The sequence below is a fragment of the Podarcis muralis genome, chromosome 12 (assembly GCF_964188315.1).
Source record: "Podarcis muralis chromosome 12, rPodMur119.hap1.1, whole genome shotgun sequence".
Taxonomy (NCBI): Eukaryota; Metazoa; Chordata; class Lepidosauria; order Squamata; family Lacertidae; genus Podarcis; species Podarcis muralis.
Window position 1 is genome coordinate 21,670,925 of NC_135666.1, and position 19,138 is coordinate 21,690,062.

The 19,138-nt window shown below is 43.2% G+C and overlaps 1 protein-coding gene across 1 annotated transcript; it reads left to right on the plus strand.

The window, feature by feature from the left end:
• Positions 1-5,228: 5,228 nt before the first annotated feature.
• Positions 5,229-19,111, plus strand: LOC114607649 (patched domain-containing protein 3-like). The gene is made up of 4 exons (XM_077936821.1): positions 5,229-6,340; positions 15,499-15,620; positions 16,852-16,997; positions 17,218-19,111. The coding sequence occupies exons 1-4, from the start codon at positions 5,558-5,560 to the stop codon at positions 18,801-18,803; spliced, it is 2,637 nt and encodes an 878-aa protein (XP_077792947.1). The 5' UTR covers positions 5,229-5,557; the 3' UTR covers positions 18,804-19,111.
• The last annotated feature ends 27 nt before the right edge of the window (positions 19,112-19,138 follow it).

The following is a 19,138-nucleotide window of genomic DNA, read 5'->3' on the forward strand; positions in this document are numbered from 1 at the left end:
ATTTTTTAATTTTTCCCGCGGCACACCAGGCAACATCTCGCGGCACACTAGTGTGCCATGGAACAGTGGTTGGGAAACACTGGGCTACACCATCAGCCCATCCAGCATGGTTATGACACACGGGGCAACGGGGCTTATGGGAGTTGTACATGTAATAATGTAGTCACTGCTACTAACAACGTGCTACTAACAATGTGCTACCAACCACGCTGACGAAGAATTCTACGTAACAGTAGTCATTATATCCGGAATCACTGTTCAGTGTTGGACATCATATTTGCTGAATACACGAAACTTCACAGCTTGTCTTTCATTGTACAAAGTCTGGTACCTCGCTTCATTTAAAGATTGTCAGAGACTTTGAGACTAAAGATTTCAGGAAGATTTATTTTCTGAACCGTTTTAAGGCTTTGGCTTTTATTTTTCTTCCTCTGGATTTTGGCAAAAAACAAACCCCCTTTTTTTTCCTTTTCAGCTTTAGTGAGGCCTGCAGATTTTTCCATATGTGTTGAAAGTACATCATCTTAGAGAGTCCTAAACATGGTTTTTATTTTAAAAAACAAGCACACAGAGAATTATAGTTGCTATTTAATTATCTTAACCAACTACAGCAGAAATATGGGACTGATTTTGTCACGGCATTTATTTCTCTACCTACTGTTCCATATCTTTTACAACTTCAAAGCATTGTGGAATTTATTGTTGGAGGAACTGTTGTTGGCATCTATCTGTCTCCAGAGACTATCAAGTGCACCTCTGGGTCTGAAGTCACACCACCTAGTGATCTCCCCAGGGCGAATGCCTGGGCAGTGTGCATAGGGGCCCTGGACTGCCTAGGTGACAAGAATTAAATAGAATTAAATCTGGAGAATCAGTAAGAGCTATTGCTAATCAACATTTTATATTGATTGTTAGCGTATATGGTAACTAGGTGCGCAGATGCGGTTCATTTATATTTATAGCATGAAAGGCATATGATTTTAGTATGTCAAGCTGGGGCAGTCTGTTGCATAATAAGGAAATTTCCGTGGCTACATTTTCCAGCTGATGGGAAGCCAAGGAATGTTTGGAAATTTTGTTCTCCTCTGTGTCCTTACTTGCTTTCTTTAGCACATGAGAGAAAGATAATGCAGCCCCAGTTAAAATATAGATTTATGTATTTACTTAGGTGATTTCTACACCTCTTAATAAGTTTCTGGGTGGTCTCCTGGATCACTCACATTTGTTCATCATTGTGCTGTTGCCATGATTCTTTGCAATATTTTAGGGGAAGCAGGTGGTACATGTAAAATTGTGTGATCCATACATTATTTCTATACATACATGATTCTCATTGAAATTTTGCCAGAACCTGGCGATTTCCCGTTTGACATCTTTTTAATTACTTGGGCAGTTTCTTCTATTTCTATGTCGGCATTTAAATATTTATATTCTTCTTCTAATATTGACAGTAAATTATTCTGTAACAAATACTCTTTTTATTTTGTTTTAATCTTTAAACTCTGTTTTATACAGCTTTTTGTAGTAATTTATAAAACTTTGTTTAATTTTTTTCGGGTCAGTAGTTTCTTCTCCTTGATCTATTATTTTGTTTATGATTCTATCTGTTTTTCTTTTATTAACCAAGCCAGCATCCTGCTGGCTTTATTGGCCAATTCAAAATATCTTTTGTCTCATGCATTTATTTTACTTTCTACTTCCTTATTTTATTAAGTTGGAAATATGTGATTGTAAGATCTTTATTTTTGGCTTACTTTTTCATTTTTTGGGTTTTTGATCATTTCATTTTGTCTCTTATCTGTCTTATTATTTCTTGAATATTATTTTCCTTTCTTTTAATTTTCCATGCCATTTATTTGTTGTATCCTGAAGCCCCTCATATAAGCCTTACCTGTGTCCCAAATTACGTTTCACCCAAAAACCCTTCACTGTGGCATTGAACAGAACTTGCTTGGCAATCACATAATTATAATCATTTCTAGATTCATGAACTCTTGTGAATCTGCAGTTTCTCACCACAGTTTATTCCGAAACTGCTTCATTCAACCTCTGTGAAATCTTCTTAGTGCTAGCTTTAAAGAACTGTGCCTTTTTGCTCTTCTGGATCCTAGCTGGTCTTCAGCAAGCTTTTAAAATATATATATTTATACGTGGGACACCCATCATTAATTTTTTTTATCAGAAGGAGCTAAATACTATCAAAACAGCAGATGCAGCAGCAAGCAAGTTCCTTAAACAATCAGGTCATGTGCATAAGAAGTAAAACTGAAAGTAAAATACAATTTTTTTAATACTTGGGGTGTGTTCACATTCCTGCCTCAGAGTGCTATTACCATATTTTTTGCACCATAACACTCACTTTTTTCCTCCTAGAAAGTAAGGGGAAATGTCTGTGCGTGTTATGGAGGGAATGCCTATGGGTGGCGGGGGGGATCTGCTGCAGTCGTGAGCAGAGGATCCATGGCTCCCCTTCCTTCCCTCCTCTGTGGCTTGCTTTGAAACAGCAAAGCGGGAGAAGAGCCGCTGAGTGGGGAGGAGAGAGGGACAGAGAGCCTGCTTCTTTAAAGGAGCAAAGTGGGAGAGGAGAGGAGCCGCTTACACGAGTGTAAGCGGCTCCTGTCCGGTTGATTCCTTTAAAGCAAGCAGGCTCTCTGTCCCTCTCTCCTCCCCACTCAGCTCGCTAAATAGCAGCAAAGTTTTTCAGCTCGCTAAGCTGGGGGTGAGCGGGGAGGAGGGAGAAAAGCAGAGCCTGCTTGCTTTAAAGGAGCAAAGCGGGAGAGGAGAGGAGCCTTCTCTCCTTATACCCCTCTTCTTCATAATTAGCAGCATCCTTCTCCACCCATCCCACGCGTGCTTCTTCTCCCCTTAAACCCCTCTTCTGCATTATTAGCAGCATCCTTCTCCACACACTCCATGCGTGCTCCTTGTCCCTTGAGTGCTTTTCCTTCCCTCCCCACTTAAAACGTGGTTTCAAAGCACGGATCCACATGGATCCTCAGGATTTTTGCACTGGGTCACCCCAAATTCACCATCAGATCACATAGCATGTCCATGGCTACATCTTGCACCCAAAAAATCACGCACCCACTTTTGCCTGGGGCGCAGTGGTGCAAAAATGTGGTTACAAAGCATGGATCCACATGGATCCTCAGGATTTTTGCATTGGGCTACTCCAAACTCACTGTCAGATCACTTGTCTGTGGCCACAGCATGAACCACAAAAATCATACATCCACTGTTTCGTTTAGAATATTTTTTCCCTTGTTTTCCTCCTCTAAAAACTACGTGCGTGTTATGGTCGGGTGCGTGTTATAGAGCGAAAAATACGGGTAAGTTGTTGTTGTCGTCCGCCCCCCCCCCGCCCCCCGCCAGTGTGTTTCATGCCTCTTTCTGCCTTCGGCTGTTCTCATCAGGACAGCTTCATTACTGTCAGATTTGTTTCTCTTTGAGGGTGCTGATGGCAGGAGAGAGACAAATTAGGAGTGGCTTAAGGACTCAGCAGTATTTTATAATGGAGTACAAAATACATAACATGTCATGGGAACATGAATTAAAAACTCCGCACTGGAAATGCGGCAAGTGTACAGTAAGCAGAAGTGTGAACACAGTCTTTGAAAGATACACCAGCTTGCATAGTAAAATTCTTGGAAGGACCGAAAGAGTAACCCAACTTTCTCCCTGATCCAGCATTTCATTAGGCTGGAGCTCATCCAAATGATGATGAGCTAGCAAATCAAGGGAATCTGGCTAGTAGTGCGATTGTGCCGTGCAAACACAAAAAATGCAAATGCATTACTTGGCGCCTTTATATTTTCAGCTTCTTTTTTCCCTGGAAATGTTCCAGTCGTTAGGGTTGCAAAGACAGGCTTGAAAATGTGTGGATGATCTCTGGTGATGCCTCTAATGCCACAGGACTCCGAAGGATGTGTATAGGTAGCAGAATTTCAATGTCCTGAATAAGTACTTGCTCCTCCTTGTAAGCAGGAAAGCTTATGTGAAGTGAGGAAAAATAAATTAACCAGTTCACACTGATCTGGAGTTGGGGGTGAACAGGGAAGCGGCTAAGTTTGCTGAGGATAACAAATGGTTCCGGTCTGTAACAATATAGTACCGTATTTTTCGCCCTATAGGACGCACCGTCCCATAGGCGCACCTAGTTTTTTTGGGGGGGGAAATAAAAGAAAACAATTTTATTTCCCCCCCAGGCGTGGGGGAAGCCCGAGCTTCCCCCGACCCCAGAACAGGCAACTCTCCGCAAGCCATGGGAGCCTGGCGCCGGGCTCCCGCGCCTTGCGGAGACCTGCGCAAAGCCTGGGCGCGCTGAGCTCAGCGCGCCCAGCCTTTGGCATGCAGGCAACTCTCCGCAAGCTGCGGGAGGCCAGCGCTGGGCTCCCGCGCCTTGCGGAGTGCTGCGCGAAGTCTGGGCTCAGTGCGCCCAGGCTTCAGCATGCAGGCAACTTCTCCGCAAGCCGTGGGAGCCCAGTGCGCGAAGCCTGGAGAGTGAGAGGGGTCGGTGTACGCACCAATCCCTCTCGCTCTCCAGGCTTCAGTGAAAGCCTGCATTCGCCCCATAGGACGCACACACATTTCCCCTTCAAATTTGGAGGGGGGAAAGTGCATCCTATGGGGCGAAAAATATGGTATATATGCATCTGTTTTTCTAAACAGAACCTAGATTAACTGTGGGGAACCAGTGGCCCTCCAGATGTTAGGACTCCCTCTCCAGAACGGCCAGTCATCAAGCAGATCTGGAGAGCCGCAGGTCGCCCACCCTTGCGGAAAAAAGACTGCCGAGACGAAGGAAATTTAAGGACTATTTACAAAAACATTTTAAGTTATATGAATGTTGAGAATTTGCTAAGTTTTGAGAAAAACATGCTTCAGTATTGAGATTCGGAAATGATTGAAACTAAGTTATGTTTGAGAAAAGTTTAACTTTTAGAGTAAATAATTAGATGAAAATACAAATACACATGAAACAAGGTTTTAATTTGCTGTTGATTTTTATTGTAAAGAATGCAGGGATGGAGGATGTGGGGAAGTCCAGTAGATGTTGAAAAAGGATTTGAAAAAGTGAATCTTTTTTTTTCTTGTTTCTCTACTTTGTAAAAAAAAAAAAGAAAAGCTTTTGTTGTGTTACTGACGATGTATCAATGTTGTACTTTGACCCTGGAAAACAAAGCAATAAAAAATATTTAAAAAATAAAAAATAAAAAGGCACTGCGCCCTCTCGTTCTGGATTTTCTCCGGAGTTTCCCTCAGACGTAGCAGCCAGATTGCAGCCAAGAAACTGATGCCTTCGCTGAACGGGGTTTCCCTCAGAATCCCCCCCAACCGACTTCGGAGGCGGTTAACGGGTGGGCGTTTCCCGGCGAACCTCGCCCAGCGGCCATTTTTACCTCTTTCCCCGCTCAATTCCCCCTTTTCGAGATGTTTTAGAAACTTCCCAGCACACTCGTGCTAAGTGGGGCCGGGCTGCCCTACGCCTGACTTCCTCAGATAACGGTCTGAGCTCCTGCTCTCTTCGCCGCTGGTAGGAGGAGAAAGAGAAAAGGCGATGGCGCCTCAAAACTGCCACACGGACTGCGTGGAGAGGCCCCTGTCGCGCGCGCTGCGGGACTTAGGCGGCTTGGTGGGCGCGCACCCGTGGCCCTTCCTGCTCGTGCCCGTGGCGCTCTCGGCCGCTTTGGGCGCCGGCTTCGTGTTCCTGAGCAGCCTGGAGGACAACGACATCGAGGGCCAGTTCACGCCGCTCGGGGGCCCCGCCAAGGGCGAGCGGCGCTTCGTGCAGGCGCACTTCCTCACCGACGACGCGCGGCGCTTCTCGGCCGAGAGGCTGAGCACCGAGGGCTCCTTCGCCTCCCTCCTGGCCGTGGCCCGCGGCGGAGGCTCGCTCCTCACCCGGGAGGCCTTCGCCGAGCTGCTGGCGCTGGACCAGGCGGTGCGGGGGCTCCGCAGCCCCGACGGCGCCGCGCTCTCCTTCGCCCAGCTCTGCGCGCGGAGCAGCCCCGGCCACAACTGCAGCAGCGCCAACCCGCTGCTCAGCTTGGTGCAAGGCGACCCGGCCGGGATACAGGCGCTGCTGCCCGACCTCACTTTCCCGCTCTACGTCCCTCCGCTCACTGCCAACCCCCTTTTCCTGCCCCCCTTTCTGGGAGGCCTCGACTTGGGCCCCGGGGATGGGCCGGCGCGCCCCGTCCGGGCGGCCAAAGCGCTGCGCCTCTTCTACTACTTGCAGGAGGATGAGGCTTCTCGCAGAAACGACAGCGCGCTCTGGCTCCGGACGTTTCTGGAGCGCATCCCGGGCGTGCTGAAATCTTTGAACCTCGCAACCATCCAGGTAAGCGTCTCCTGGCACGATAGAGCCGCGATATGACTCTCTGTGTCTGCCTGATGCATGCTGCCATGCTTACTGGAGCGAACAGGATCTGAAGTCAAACCACTAGGGTCAGAGGTTCCCCATGCCTAACGCACCTGCATCAGCAAGTGGAGGCATTCAGTGGCGGCCAAACATTTAATTTTAGTAAGTAATTAGAAAACAAGCTATTGCAGCATCTCTGGCAACGCAAGAATGCCAAGGAGTGCCTCTTTCAAAATAATGCACATTTTATGCTTTTATGCTGTTTCCTGAATTACTTCTTTTGCACAGCTTGGACATGCTTGGATGTAAATCAGGGGCAGAAAACCTTGAGCCCATGGGCCAAATTTGGCCTGCCATGCTTCACCATTTGGCCCATAAGGCCATTTTGCCCAAACCATACCCACCTGCCCTACATCTGATGTCACATGTGATGTCAGGCACAGGGCAGGCAGAGATAGGGCTAGATCAGCTGCACATACAACCAATCCCAGCAGAAGGGACCACCCATCAGCTGATGCATTGGGACTTCAGTTCTGCTTGGGCACCATCTTCCCCCGTTCCCGTGGGCCAACTTTGACAGGACCACCTTATCTGTCAATTGCCTCTACGCACATGTCAAAGTTGGACTGTCGGATGGGGAGAGATATGGTCAAAAAGGTTCCCCACCCTTGATATAAAATGATTAATAAATTATGTAGATAAATAAATGAATACTTAAATGATCCAGAGCCTAGGCCCAGCACATAATTTTTCATATAATTTGCATATGTAATTGATGTGCATACAGTGGTGCCTCGCAAGACGAAATTAATCTGTTCCGCGAGTCTCTTCGTCTTGCGGTTTTTTCGTCTTGCGAAGCGCGGCTTATCGGCTATTAACGGCTTAGCGGCTTTAAGAAAAAGGAAACAAACTCGCAAGAACTCACAAGACGTTTCATCTTGCGAAGCAAGCCCATAGGGAAATTCGTCTTGCGGAACGACTCAAAAAACGGAAAACTCTTTCGTCTAGCGAGTTTTTCGTCTTGCGAGGCATTCGTCTTGCAGGGCACCACTATAGATGCCTCTAGAAAATTAATATGGTGGTTGACTGGGATTTGGAGAATACAGTAATATTCTTTGCAGGACTTCCAACTGCACTATAAATAAAGTTTTCAAAATATTTTTAAATAGGGGGAGCAAGGGGATTGAGATTTGGGCCCCACTGCAAAAAGCTTGGTGCCCTGAATTAACCTTTAGCAACACCTCCGCCAGATTATGTCAGTGTGATGGGCTGATTTGTTCGAAATGCATATCATTCGACCCACAGCTCCTCACCCATAGGAACCCCTCCCCCTTCTTTGCGAAAATGAAAACAAAAAAGGACCTGCTCCCTTAGCATTTGTAGAACAGAAAGCAGAACCTCACTGGCTGCTAAAAATGAGGGTTGGCTAACAAGCCCAAGCAAAATTTGTACTGTATCTGTTTTCTCAGCTAGGGTGGTTATTAGTGCAACTAGTTCTGCTTATCTGTGCTACCCAGGCCTGAATAGTTCCACCCTTTCTCTCTCTCTCTCTCTCTCCCTCCCCCCTCCCCCCACCACTATGTGGTTTGAGTACTGGAGCCAGTAACACTGTTCAGTGTAAGGCTATTAATATGCCTCTTTGCATCCAGAAGAAAAGTATAGGAACTGCTCCAGACAGTAAGTTTTATTCCATTTGGGTTAGTCTGTTGCAGCTTTTCATTCATTAGCATGTATTTCCCCTCTCACGCTATTAAACAGAACTCACTCTGGTACTTAGAGGCATAAGGGACATGGGTGGCATTGTGGTCTAAACCACAGAGCCTAGGGCTTTCCGAGCAGTTTGAATCCCCGCGACAGGGTGAGCTCCCGTTGTTTGGTCCCTGCTCCTGCCCACCTAGCAGTTCGAAAGCACGTCAAAGTGCAAGTAGATAAATAGGTACCACTCCGGCGGAAAGGTAAACGGCGTTTCCGTGCGCTACTCTGGTTCACCAGAAGCGGCTTAGTCATGCTGGCCGTACGCCACATCCCTGAGCCAGTAAAGCAAGATGAGTGCCACATCCCCAGAGTCATCCACGACTGGACCTAATGGTCAGGGATCCTTTACATTACTTAGAGGCATGCTGCTTCTGAAGCTGGAGACATGGAATAGCATCATGGCTGGTTGCCATCGGTATTATTATCCTCCGTGGATTTGTCTAATCCCATTTTAAAAGTTATGTAAACTCGTGGCTGTCTCTAGAAGTTGGAAGCCAGACAGTGGTGCTAACCTGCGGCCTCTGCCAGTCATAGGCTGTGCACACATTGGTGACTTGAGGCATTAGAGACTTTGTTCAGCCAACCCAACCAAGCAGCTTAATGAAGACTGAGAATTGCTGGGCGGCCTCAGAATGTTGAGTGTCCAATGGGATGCGGAGTGAAATGAATTATTCTCAAAGAGGGCAGGGCTGCCTAACTTGAACCCTTGGTGTATGAAGTCGTGCACTGTTTAGGAAGGGCTATCTGAAAGACCACCTCACCCCTTATATGGCAAATCAAGTCACTGAGGGCCTCCAGCAGATACCACCTGATCAGGAGGTCTGTTCCGCACAATGTAGGACTTGGGCCTTTAGTGCTGTGACACCTGTCCTTTGGAATTACTCCCCACTGCTTGAATATTACACAGACGCTGTATCGACTGTCTTTTAAGTGCCTCCTGAAGAACCTTGCTCTTAGCAAGTAGAGATCTTTCCCAGTCTACATCAGTATTGGAATTGTTTTAAGGATGTTTTTATTGTTTGCTATCCTGGGCCCCTAAGCAGGAACACTCCATGCTGCAAAATGTATTTCAGGTCCCACTTATATTCTGCTAATTGCACCCTGTCTTTATACTCTTGTGAGCATTTAGATTTATATATCAAGGACTTCCGGGTTGGCGCCATCGGCAATGGCTGAATTCCTCTGACCGGGAGGAATTTGCCCCGTGGAAAATTGGGTCTGGCCGCTACGGCGAAGGCAGAGACCCGCAAAAAATCACAGGCAGGAGAAACCTGTGAACGTGGGATTCGGCGGGCACCTTTTGCGCCTCCCCTACTCGCGGGGAAACCCGATTTCGGGGTTCCGGAGCGACGTGCGGTGAGTGGTGCGGTGCTTCGAGTCGTCTGCTTCTTCCACGGAGCGAAGCCGCATAGCTGTTGCCGGAGAGCGCTGACTTTTTCCTGTGGACAATTTGAATCTAAAGCAATTACCCGTGAGTAGAGCTGCAACGGGAGAATTAGATTTCTAAACGTATAATTTGGTATCGAAGCGGAGAGGTTCAATACAGGAAGTCCGCCTCCCCTTTTTGTAAATAGACTGAAGCAAAAAGGCTGTAAGCTGAAGCCTTGGAAAGCCCTTTGCAAAAGACTAAAATTTCAACGGTAAAGAACATTTAATCCCCCCTCGGGGGCAGGAGAAGAGGGGGGAAGTTGTGGACTGAGTAGACCTGCAGGAGAGAGTGAAGAGAGTCAGAATACTGCCGCTCTGACCCTGGAAACGGGCTGCTAGCTGGATTGACGTCTTTTGGAATGTCCATTGACAGCTTATAGAACGTTCACTGACAGCTAGCTAAGTAAGACAAATACATTGTTTCTACATTGTTTCTACAGTCTCTGGTTGTTTCTAAAAAGGAATAAATAGTAACAGAAAATGGAAACTAACTTTGGATGTTTGAACTGTGTTTAAAAGAGGACATTATTGATCAATACAAGTAACATAAATTGAAACTGTTTCCCCCTAGTGGAAGTTTTTGAAACTGGTTGTTTTACAAGAGTTCTACAAGTGTGGAGCTAGGGGAATTTCCAGCTGTAAGATAAGAAACTGTGAGACTCTGGGACTGACCTTGAATCGTTTAAGTGTTATGGCAAATGGAAAGGAAAAAATAGATTTGCCAACTGCTGAAAAAACATTAAGGTCTGGGAAGATTAGGCAGCAACCTAGGAGAAGTTCAATACCAGATCCCCTCCCTCCGGCTGCTGCTGTGTCTATATCAGCACAACCAAAATCAAAAGGAATGCTATCAGAAGAGGTACTAGCGGTTGCGTTAAGTAAGATAAATGACTCATTGGAACAGCTTAATAAGAAAGTGGACGCGGCAACTAATAAAATTGATTTAAATACGAAAAGCATAAACAATTTGGGACTAAAGGTGAATACCAATACAGAAACGATTCAGAAATTGATACACAGCAGACTGCGGAGGAAGCTAGGGAAAAGGCTGCAGCTGCTGAATGTAAAGTAACACAATTGGTGAAAGAGAGAGTCCCAGCCCTACAGAGGCAACTTGATGAACATAAGCTGACGCTTGCTATGATTGAACTTAAAGAAAAACAGACAAATTTGAGGATCAGAGGCCTACCTGAATTTGAGAAGGAAAGTTTGATAGACTTTATTACACAGGAATTTGCTGATTTTTGGGACCTGGACTTGGGACAAGAAGAGTTTAGAATAGTGAGGGCCTTCAGACTTGGAAGAGGAGGGGGGGAAGAGAAGAATATAATAAGAGACTGCTTGATTACTCTTCGATCTAAAGAAGAGAGAGATAGAATCTTGGGTTGGCACTACCAGAAGAACCTAGAAGTACAACAGTCAAGAGTGGTAATTTTTAAAGATGTCCCGAAATATCTTTTGGATCTTAGGCCTGACTACGGAGATATTGTTGCCCTGCTGAGAAAGAATAAAATTATCTTTAGGTGGGAGTTTCCCCAAGGCCTATCTTTCAGTTTCAAAGGTAGGAAAATAAAAATAAGATCAGTAGAGGATAAAGTGAAGTTTTTGTACAAGTACGAGGAAGATTTGCAGAAGGGACTTGGAAAAGAGCCAAGAGCATCGGACAGAAGATCACCAGATAGAGCACCAGAGCAGAGAGCATCGGACAGAAGATCACCAAACAGGGGAACATTGGACATATCAACATTGTCTTTTGGACTGGACTCCCCAGTGAACGTGCTACCATTACTACCAACAGAAGAAGAGCAAGCATTGGGTGCAGTTGGAGGAACATTAGCGTAATTACATGATGGTGTTGCAGGTTTTGAGCTGGAATGTGAATGGACTAAATTCCCCTGAAAAGAGGCGGAAAGTCTTTCATTTATTGAAAAAAGAACATTTGGACTTAATTTGTTTACAAGAAACACATGTGATAAGGCTACACAGGAAAATAATGAGTAATAAAAGATTGGGCCAAGAATTCATTTCATCAGACAAAATTAAAAAAAGAGGAGTGGTCCTCTATGCAAAGGAGAGCCTATCACCGAAATTCTTATTTAAAGACGACCAAGGAAGATTTGTAGCAATTGAAATTCAATCACAAGGAGAGAAATTTTTGATTCTAGGTATATATGCACCAAATGAAGGAAAATCGGAATTCTTTAAGAAGTTACATGAGACCCTGATGGATTATAATATGATTTTGATGGGAGATATGAATGGAGTGGTGTCTACAAATATGGATAAGGCACAGAGACAGGTAGTCACCAAAGATGGTAGACTACCAAAAACCCTTTTTGACATGACTGAAAATATGGATTTAGTTGATATTTGGAGAATGAAGAACCCTCTGGGAAGAGAGGGAACTTTCTTCTCTGAGGCTAAAATGATGTGGACAAGAATTGACCAAATCTGGGTAACCAGGGGACTGGCTCCGAAGACTAGCAAAGTGGAGATCTGCCCCAAAACTTGTTCGGACCATAATGCGGTGAAGATGGAAATGAAATTAATGCCAAGCGGCTCCTTCAGATGGAGGATGAATGACACCTTGTTTAGGAATGAAGAGGTGACCAAGAAGGCCAAAAAAACTCTGAGATTATTTTGAGATAAACATGAACACTACAGTGGAAAAAAGAGTAATTTGGGATGCAAGCAAAGCGGTTATGAGAGGATTCCTAATACAACAGAATGCAATTAAGAAGAGAACTCAGAATGAAAAAAAGGATAAAATCCTGGGAAAGATAGGGGAAGGAGAGAAGAAACTGAGAGCAAAACCAAAGTCACAGGAGATTCTGAAAGAGATAAAGTTATACCAGGTACAATATGCGAAGCTGATGAATCAGGAAATAGAATGGAAGATTAAACAGATGAGGCAAAAGACATTTGAATCGGTAAATAAATGTGGGAAATTGTTGGCCTGGCAAATGAAAAAAAGACAAAAACTCAATACTATCACGAATTTGGAAGTGGAAAGAAAAAATATACAGAACCCAGTGGAGATTAGGAAGTGTTTCCAGAGGTATTTCAAACAACTTTATACACAGGAGAAGCAAAACGAAATGGACATTGATCGATTCTTGAAAATAAATGGACTACACAAAATCTCACAGGAAAAACAACTAATGTTGAACTACAAAATAACGGACCAGGAGGTGGAAGGGGCTATTCAGAACATGCAATTAGGTAAATCTCCAAGATATTACAGATCTTTGATAGATTGGTTAATACAACCATTGATGGAAGTCTGTAATGAAATATTGGAAGGAAGAAAGGCACCAGAGTCGTGGAAGGAAGCTTACATTACACTTATACCGAAAACAGACTGAAAAGACACAGCTCAAAAACTACCGCCCCATATCGTTGCTAAATGTGGATTATAAAATTTTTGCAGACATTTTGGCCAAAAGATTAAAAAAGGTGTTAGTAGAAGAAATTCATAAAGATCAAGCGGGCAGACATTTGTCTGACAATATGAGGAATATAATTAATATTTTAGAAAAACTTCAAGTGAATATTAATACTAAGGCTGTCTTGATATTTGTGGACGCGGAGAAATCCTTTGACAACATTTCTTGGAGTTTTATGAAGAAGAATCTACAGGGGATGGGGGTAGGCCAAGGTTTTGAAAATGGTATAGGTGCAATTTATTCAGAACAAAAGGCAAAATTAATTGTGAATAATGTAGTGACAGAAGAGTTTAAGATTGAGAAAGGGACACGACAAGGTTGCCCAATTTCTCCACTGCTTTTTATATCGGTCCTTGAGGTTTTGTTAAACATGATAAGAAAGGACCAAGAGGTCAAAGGTATACAAGTGGGAGTTAAACAGTATAAACTGAAAGCATTTGCTGATGATTTAGTATTGACCCTACAGGAACCAGAATCTAGTACAAAAAGGGTATTGGAACTGATTCAAGAATTTGGGCAAGTAGCAGGTTTTAAGCTGAATAAGATGAAAACTCAGGTTTTAGAGAAAAATTTAACTGTAAATGAGAGAGAGAAATTTCAGGAAGAGACAGGACTAACATTGGTTAAGAAAGTGAAATATTTAGGGGTTAATATGACTGCTAAAAATGTAAATCTATTTAAGGATAATTATGAAAAAAGTTGGATTGAAGTGAAAAAGGACTTAGAAATATGGTCAAACTTGAAGTTATCATTGTTAGGCCGAATTGCTGTGATAAAAATGAATGTGCTGCCAAGGATGTTGTTCTTGTTTTGGACAAGATGGATTGTTTCAAGAAGTGGCAGAAAGATATTTCCAGATTTGTTTGGCAGGGCAAGAAGTCCCGAATAAAATTTAAGATATTAACTGATGCTAAAGAAAGAGGTGGATTTGCCCTGCCAGACTTAAAACTCTACTATGAATCAGCTGCCTTTTGTTGGCTGCTACTTGAAAACACTGATGTGTTGGACCTAGAAGGTTTTAATAATGTATTTGGTTGGCATGCATATTTGTGGTACGATAAGGTAAAAGCACATAAAGCGTTTAAAAATCATATTGTCAGAAAAGCATTGTTTAATGTATGGATAAGATAGAAAGATTTGTTAGAAAAGAAAACCCCAAGATGGTTGTCACCAATGGAAGCGAAGGCACAGAAAAAACTCAATATGGAGGCCAAATGGCCGAAATATTGGGAAATTCTGGAACAAGAGGGAGACAGACTAAAATTGCAGAGCTTTGAAAAATTGAAAAATAAAGTGCGAGATTGGCTCCATTATTATCAAATAATGGAGGCATATAATTTGGACAAAAAAGTTGGTTTCCAGGTGGAAAAATCAAAATTGGAAACAGAATTGCTAGATTCTAAAATTAAGAATTTGTCAAGAATGTATAACTTGCTGTTGAAATGGAACACTCAGGATAAAATGGTGAAATCAGCTATGATTAAATGGGCACAAGATGTTGGACAGAATATAATGATGGCTGACTGGGAACAGTTATGGACCACAGGTATGAAATTTACGGCATGTAATGCCCTAAGAGAAAACTTAATGAAAATGATTTATAGGTGGTACATGACACCAATCAAGCTTGCAAAAATTTACCATTTGCCTGAAAATAAATGTTGGAAATGTAATGAGACTGAAGGCACATTCTTTCACCTTTGGTGGACGTGCCCAAGGATTAAGACATTCTGGGAGATGATTTATAATGAAATGAAAAAGGTATTTAAATATACCTTCTTGAAGAAACCAGAGGCCTTTCTCCTGGGCATGGTCGGCCAATTGGTGCCAAAGAAGGATAGAACTTTTTTTATGTATGCAACAACAGCAGCAAGAATACTCATCGCGAAGTATTGGAAGACACAAGATTTGCCCATCCGGGAAGAATGGCAGATGAAGCTGATGGACTACATGGAACTGGCGGAAATGACTGGCAGAATCCGAGACCAGGGAGAGGAGTTGGTGGAAGAAGATTGGAAAAAGTTTAAAGACTATCTACAGAAATATTGTAAAATTAATTAATGTTAGAAAAATGTTGAAATGAAGTTATATGGCTTTAGTAGAAATATTATAAGGAATTAAGTACAGATAGGTTAATAGAGTATTAAAGGAAAAAATAAGGTTAGAATGAGTTAAGATAATTATAGGATAGAAAACAGAGGAAGATGGAAAGGAATTGCTGAAATAATTAACAGAAGTGGAATACAAAAAGGGAGGTGTGAGGAGGTCGTGGAAATAAGTGAATGAAAGATGGGATAATGAAATTGTTTGATTTATTTTATTGTCTTTGTCTTGTTTTGTTAATTTGATGTGTTGTATTGTTTTTCTTTTTCTTTTTTTCTTTTTCCCCAGTGTTTTTGGAAAAATAATAAATATTATTTAAAAAAAATAGATTTATATATTAAGAGAGAGAAAATATTTAACATGTGACCTTTTCTCTCTCCCCCCCCCCACCGCTCCCTATGGCAGGTGGCTTATTTTACTTCATTGTCCAGACAAGAAGAGTTTGAAAAAAATACTAAGGAAGTGGTCCCTTTGTTTTCCATCACGTATACCTTAACAATAACCTTCTCAATTATCTCATGCTCAAGGTAATTGCTGAGAAAAGGGAAGTAATTTTTATCTTTTCATTTTGTGAGAGTGTATGGGGGACTCCCTGGTTCTGAATGGGGCAACTGTGTCTGTGAAGGAGCAGGTGCACAGCCTGGGAGTCATTTTGGACTCACAGCTGTGCATGGAGGTGCAGGTCAATTCTGAGTCCAGGACAGCTGTCTACCAGCTCCATCTGGTACACAGGCTGAGACCCTACCTGCCCGCAGACTGTCTCGCCAAAGTGGTGCATGCTCTAGTTATCTCCCGCTTGGACTACTGCAACGCGTTCTGTGTGGGGCTACCTTTGAAGGTGACCCAGAAACTCCCAACTAATCCAGAATGTGGCAGCTAGACTGGTGACTGGGAGCAGCGGCCAAGACCACATAACACTGGTCTTGAAAGACCTACATTGGCCCCCAGTACATTTCTGAGCACAATTCAAAGTGTTGGTGCTGATCTTTAAAGCCCTAAACGGCCTTGGTCCTGGATACCTGAAGGAGCGTCTCCACCCCCATTGCTCTGTCCGGACACTTAAATCCAGCGCTGAGGGCCTTCTGGCGGTATCCTCACTGTGAGAAGCGAAGTTACAGGGAACCAGGCAGAGGGCCTTCTCGGTAGTAGCACCCGCCCTGTGGAATGCCCTCCCATCAGATGTCAAAGAAATAAACAACTATATGACATTTAGAAGCCATCTGAAATCAGCCCTGTTTAGGGAAGTTTTTAATGATTGATGTTTTAATGTATGTTTAACCTTCTGTTGGAAGCCGCCCAGAGTGGCTGGGGAAACCCAGCCAGATGGGCAGGGTAGAAATAATAAATTATTACTATTATTACTATTATTATTATTACTATTATTATTATTATTATTATTATGTATTAGGAGGAGGTAGTAGATCTACCAAGCTTCATCTGAATGTCTGCCATCTTTCCCACATTCCATCGAAGAATGCAGACTCAATGGCCTTACCAACAGCCAACTTTGTTCTCCCCCCTCCTTAGTTTGTTTACTGTCTAGCTGATGAAGCATTCTGGGGAGCTTGGAAGCTTGCATCCTTTTTTGAGATATTTTGTGCAACTAGGGCTTCAAAACAAAGCTTCACACAGCTTCAGTGCATGCATAGCCGATCCATGTGGTGCTAACGGGTTTAGCTTGGTTCAGTGGGAGGGGGGATTAGTACATGGACCGTGATACTCTGAATCGAATTAGAATCTTCTTAATCTCTGTTTCAGGCTGGACTGTGTACGGACAAAAGTGTGGGTTGCAGCTTTTGGGGTGCTGTCAGCAGGCTTATCTGTCGTCAGCAGCTTTGGATTGCTGCTCTTTTGTGGGGAGCCGTTTGTTGTCACAGTTGCAAATTCGCCATTTCTTATCCTTGGTAAGTTAGCAAATGTACACATTCCTCCTGACTTCTCCATTGGGCTTTTCATTAATATATTTAAGAATCATGATGGGTGAAAATTACATATCTACGGGTTTGCGGCATTAAGGAGCCGTTTTTTTGGGGAGCCAAGCCATTCAAGTATCAAGGTACCACTGTATTTCTCTTCTCGCATGACATATAGGAACTAATATGTTATATATTTGCCGTTCTTCAGGGGTTGGTGTTGATGACATGTTCATCCTGGTGTCTTGCTGGCAGCAGACTAAAGTGAAGGACAGTGTCAGAGAGCGAATGGCTGACACCTATGGAAAAGCAGCTGTATCCATTACCATCACAACCCTCACAGACGTGTTAGCCTTTTACATTGGAATTGCAACTCCATTCCAGTCCGTTCAGGCATTTTGCATCTACACAGGAACAGCCTTTGTGTTCTGCTACTTATACAACCTGACATTCTTGGGGGCCATTCTTGCTTTAAATGGGAGACGAGAAGAAAGCAACAGACACTGGCTCACATTCATGAAAGTGAACAATGAGCCTCAGGACTCTCAGGGCTGCACATATAACATGTGCTGTGTAGGAGGGTCTTTTGATGAGTCCACTGGAGCAGAGACTGAACACCCCATGAATGGATTCTTTAGAAAGTATTACGGTCCCTTCCTTATGCACAGCTGGACCAAGGTGCTTGTGGTAGTCCTTTATCTCATCTACTTGGGTATTAGTATTTTTGGCTGCACTCAAGTCCAAGAAGGTATAGATCTTCGAAATCTAGCTAGTGACAATTCTTATGTCATCCAGTATTATGAATGGGAAAAGGAATATTTTTCAGAATACGGCCCAAGGGTTATGGTGGTTGTTACTGAAAGCAAAGCTTATTGGGATTCATCTGTCCGTGCAGATGTTGAAAACTGTATGAACGCACTAGAAAGCTCATCCTACGTCAACAAGAATTTATCAGTGTCCTGGTTGAGAACTTACCAAGATGTCGCTAAACGTATGTCTTTCAATATAGATGACCGTAGGCTTTTCATTGACAATTTAGCCACCCTTTTTGGGATTAATCCAGACTTCAAGTGGGATGTTTATGTTATTGCTACAGAAATAATAGCATCACGTTTTTTCATACAGACAGTCAATGTTACTACTGCAGTGGATGAGAGGAGTCTTTTAAATGAGCTGAGAGGTCTTGCTAAGGACTGCAAGGTACCGTTAATGGTTTATCATCCAGCTTTTATATACTTTGATCAATATCTTGTGATCGCTCAGGACACGGTTCAAGCTATTGTGATTGCTGCTGGAGCCATGCTACTCATTTCCTTACTACTCATTCCCAATCCTCTTTGTTCTTTGTGGGTAACCTTTGCTATTGCCTCTGTTATTGTCGGTGTAGCTGGTTTCATGTCCTTCTGGAGTGTGAATCTTGATTCCATATCCATGATCAACCTTGTAATTTGCATAGGGTTTTCAGTAGACTTCTCAGCCCATATTTCTTATAATTTTGTTGCCAGTGAGAAACACAAAGTGAATGACAAGGCTGTGGATGCTTTGTACATCCTTGGCTATCCTGTTACACAGGGAGCTATTTCCACTATCTTGGGAGTTATTGTACTCTCCATGGCATCCTCTTACATCTTCAGAACCTTTTTTAAGATCATGTTTCTGGTGATCTTGTTTGGGGCTGTTCACGGTCTCATTTTTATTCCTGTGTTCCTAACTTTCTTCGGCTTTTGTAGTAAAATGCCAAATAGACAGCTTCCAGTCAGTGCCCAGAGCTCCAGTGCTGGAGGAGTTCCTCTCTAAGATACAAATACTGTATTATGAAACCGCCTAATGTAAACATGACAATATTACAATGAGAGCAGTTTCATAATGGAACTAATTACCTAGCGGACAGGAGTGGACTCTTCCTGGTGAGCATTTAAGGTCCCCATCCCTACCTTGCAGGCTGCCATCTGATTGGGTTTTACTTTGATTCTGACTTGATTTTAGGATGTAGGATGTATTTTAATTGATTGCTTGATTTTATGGTAATATGTCATATATTTGATGTTAGCCTCTATGAGCCCAGTTTTGCCTCAGATAATAAATAAAATTTATTATTATTATTATTGTTCCTCAGTGTTCTCTCTCCCACC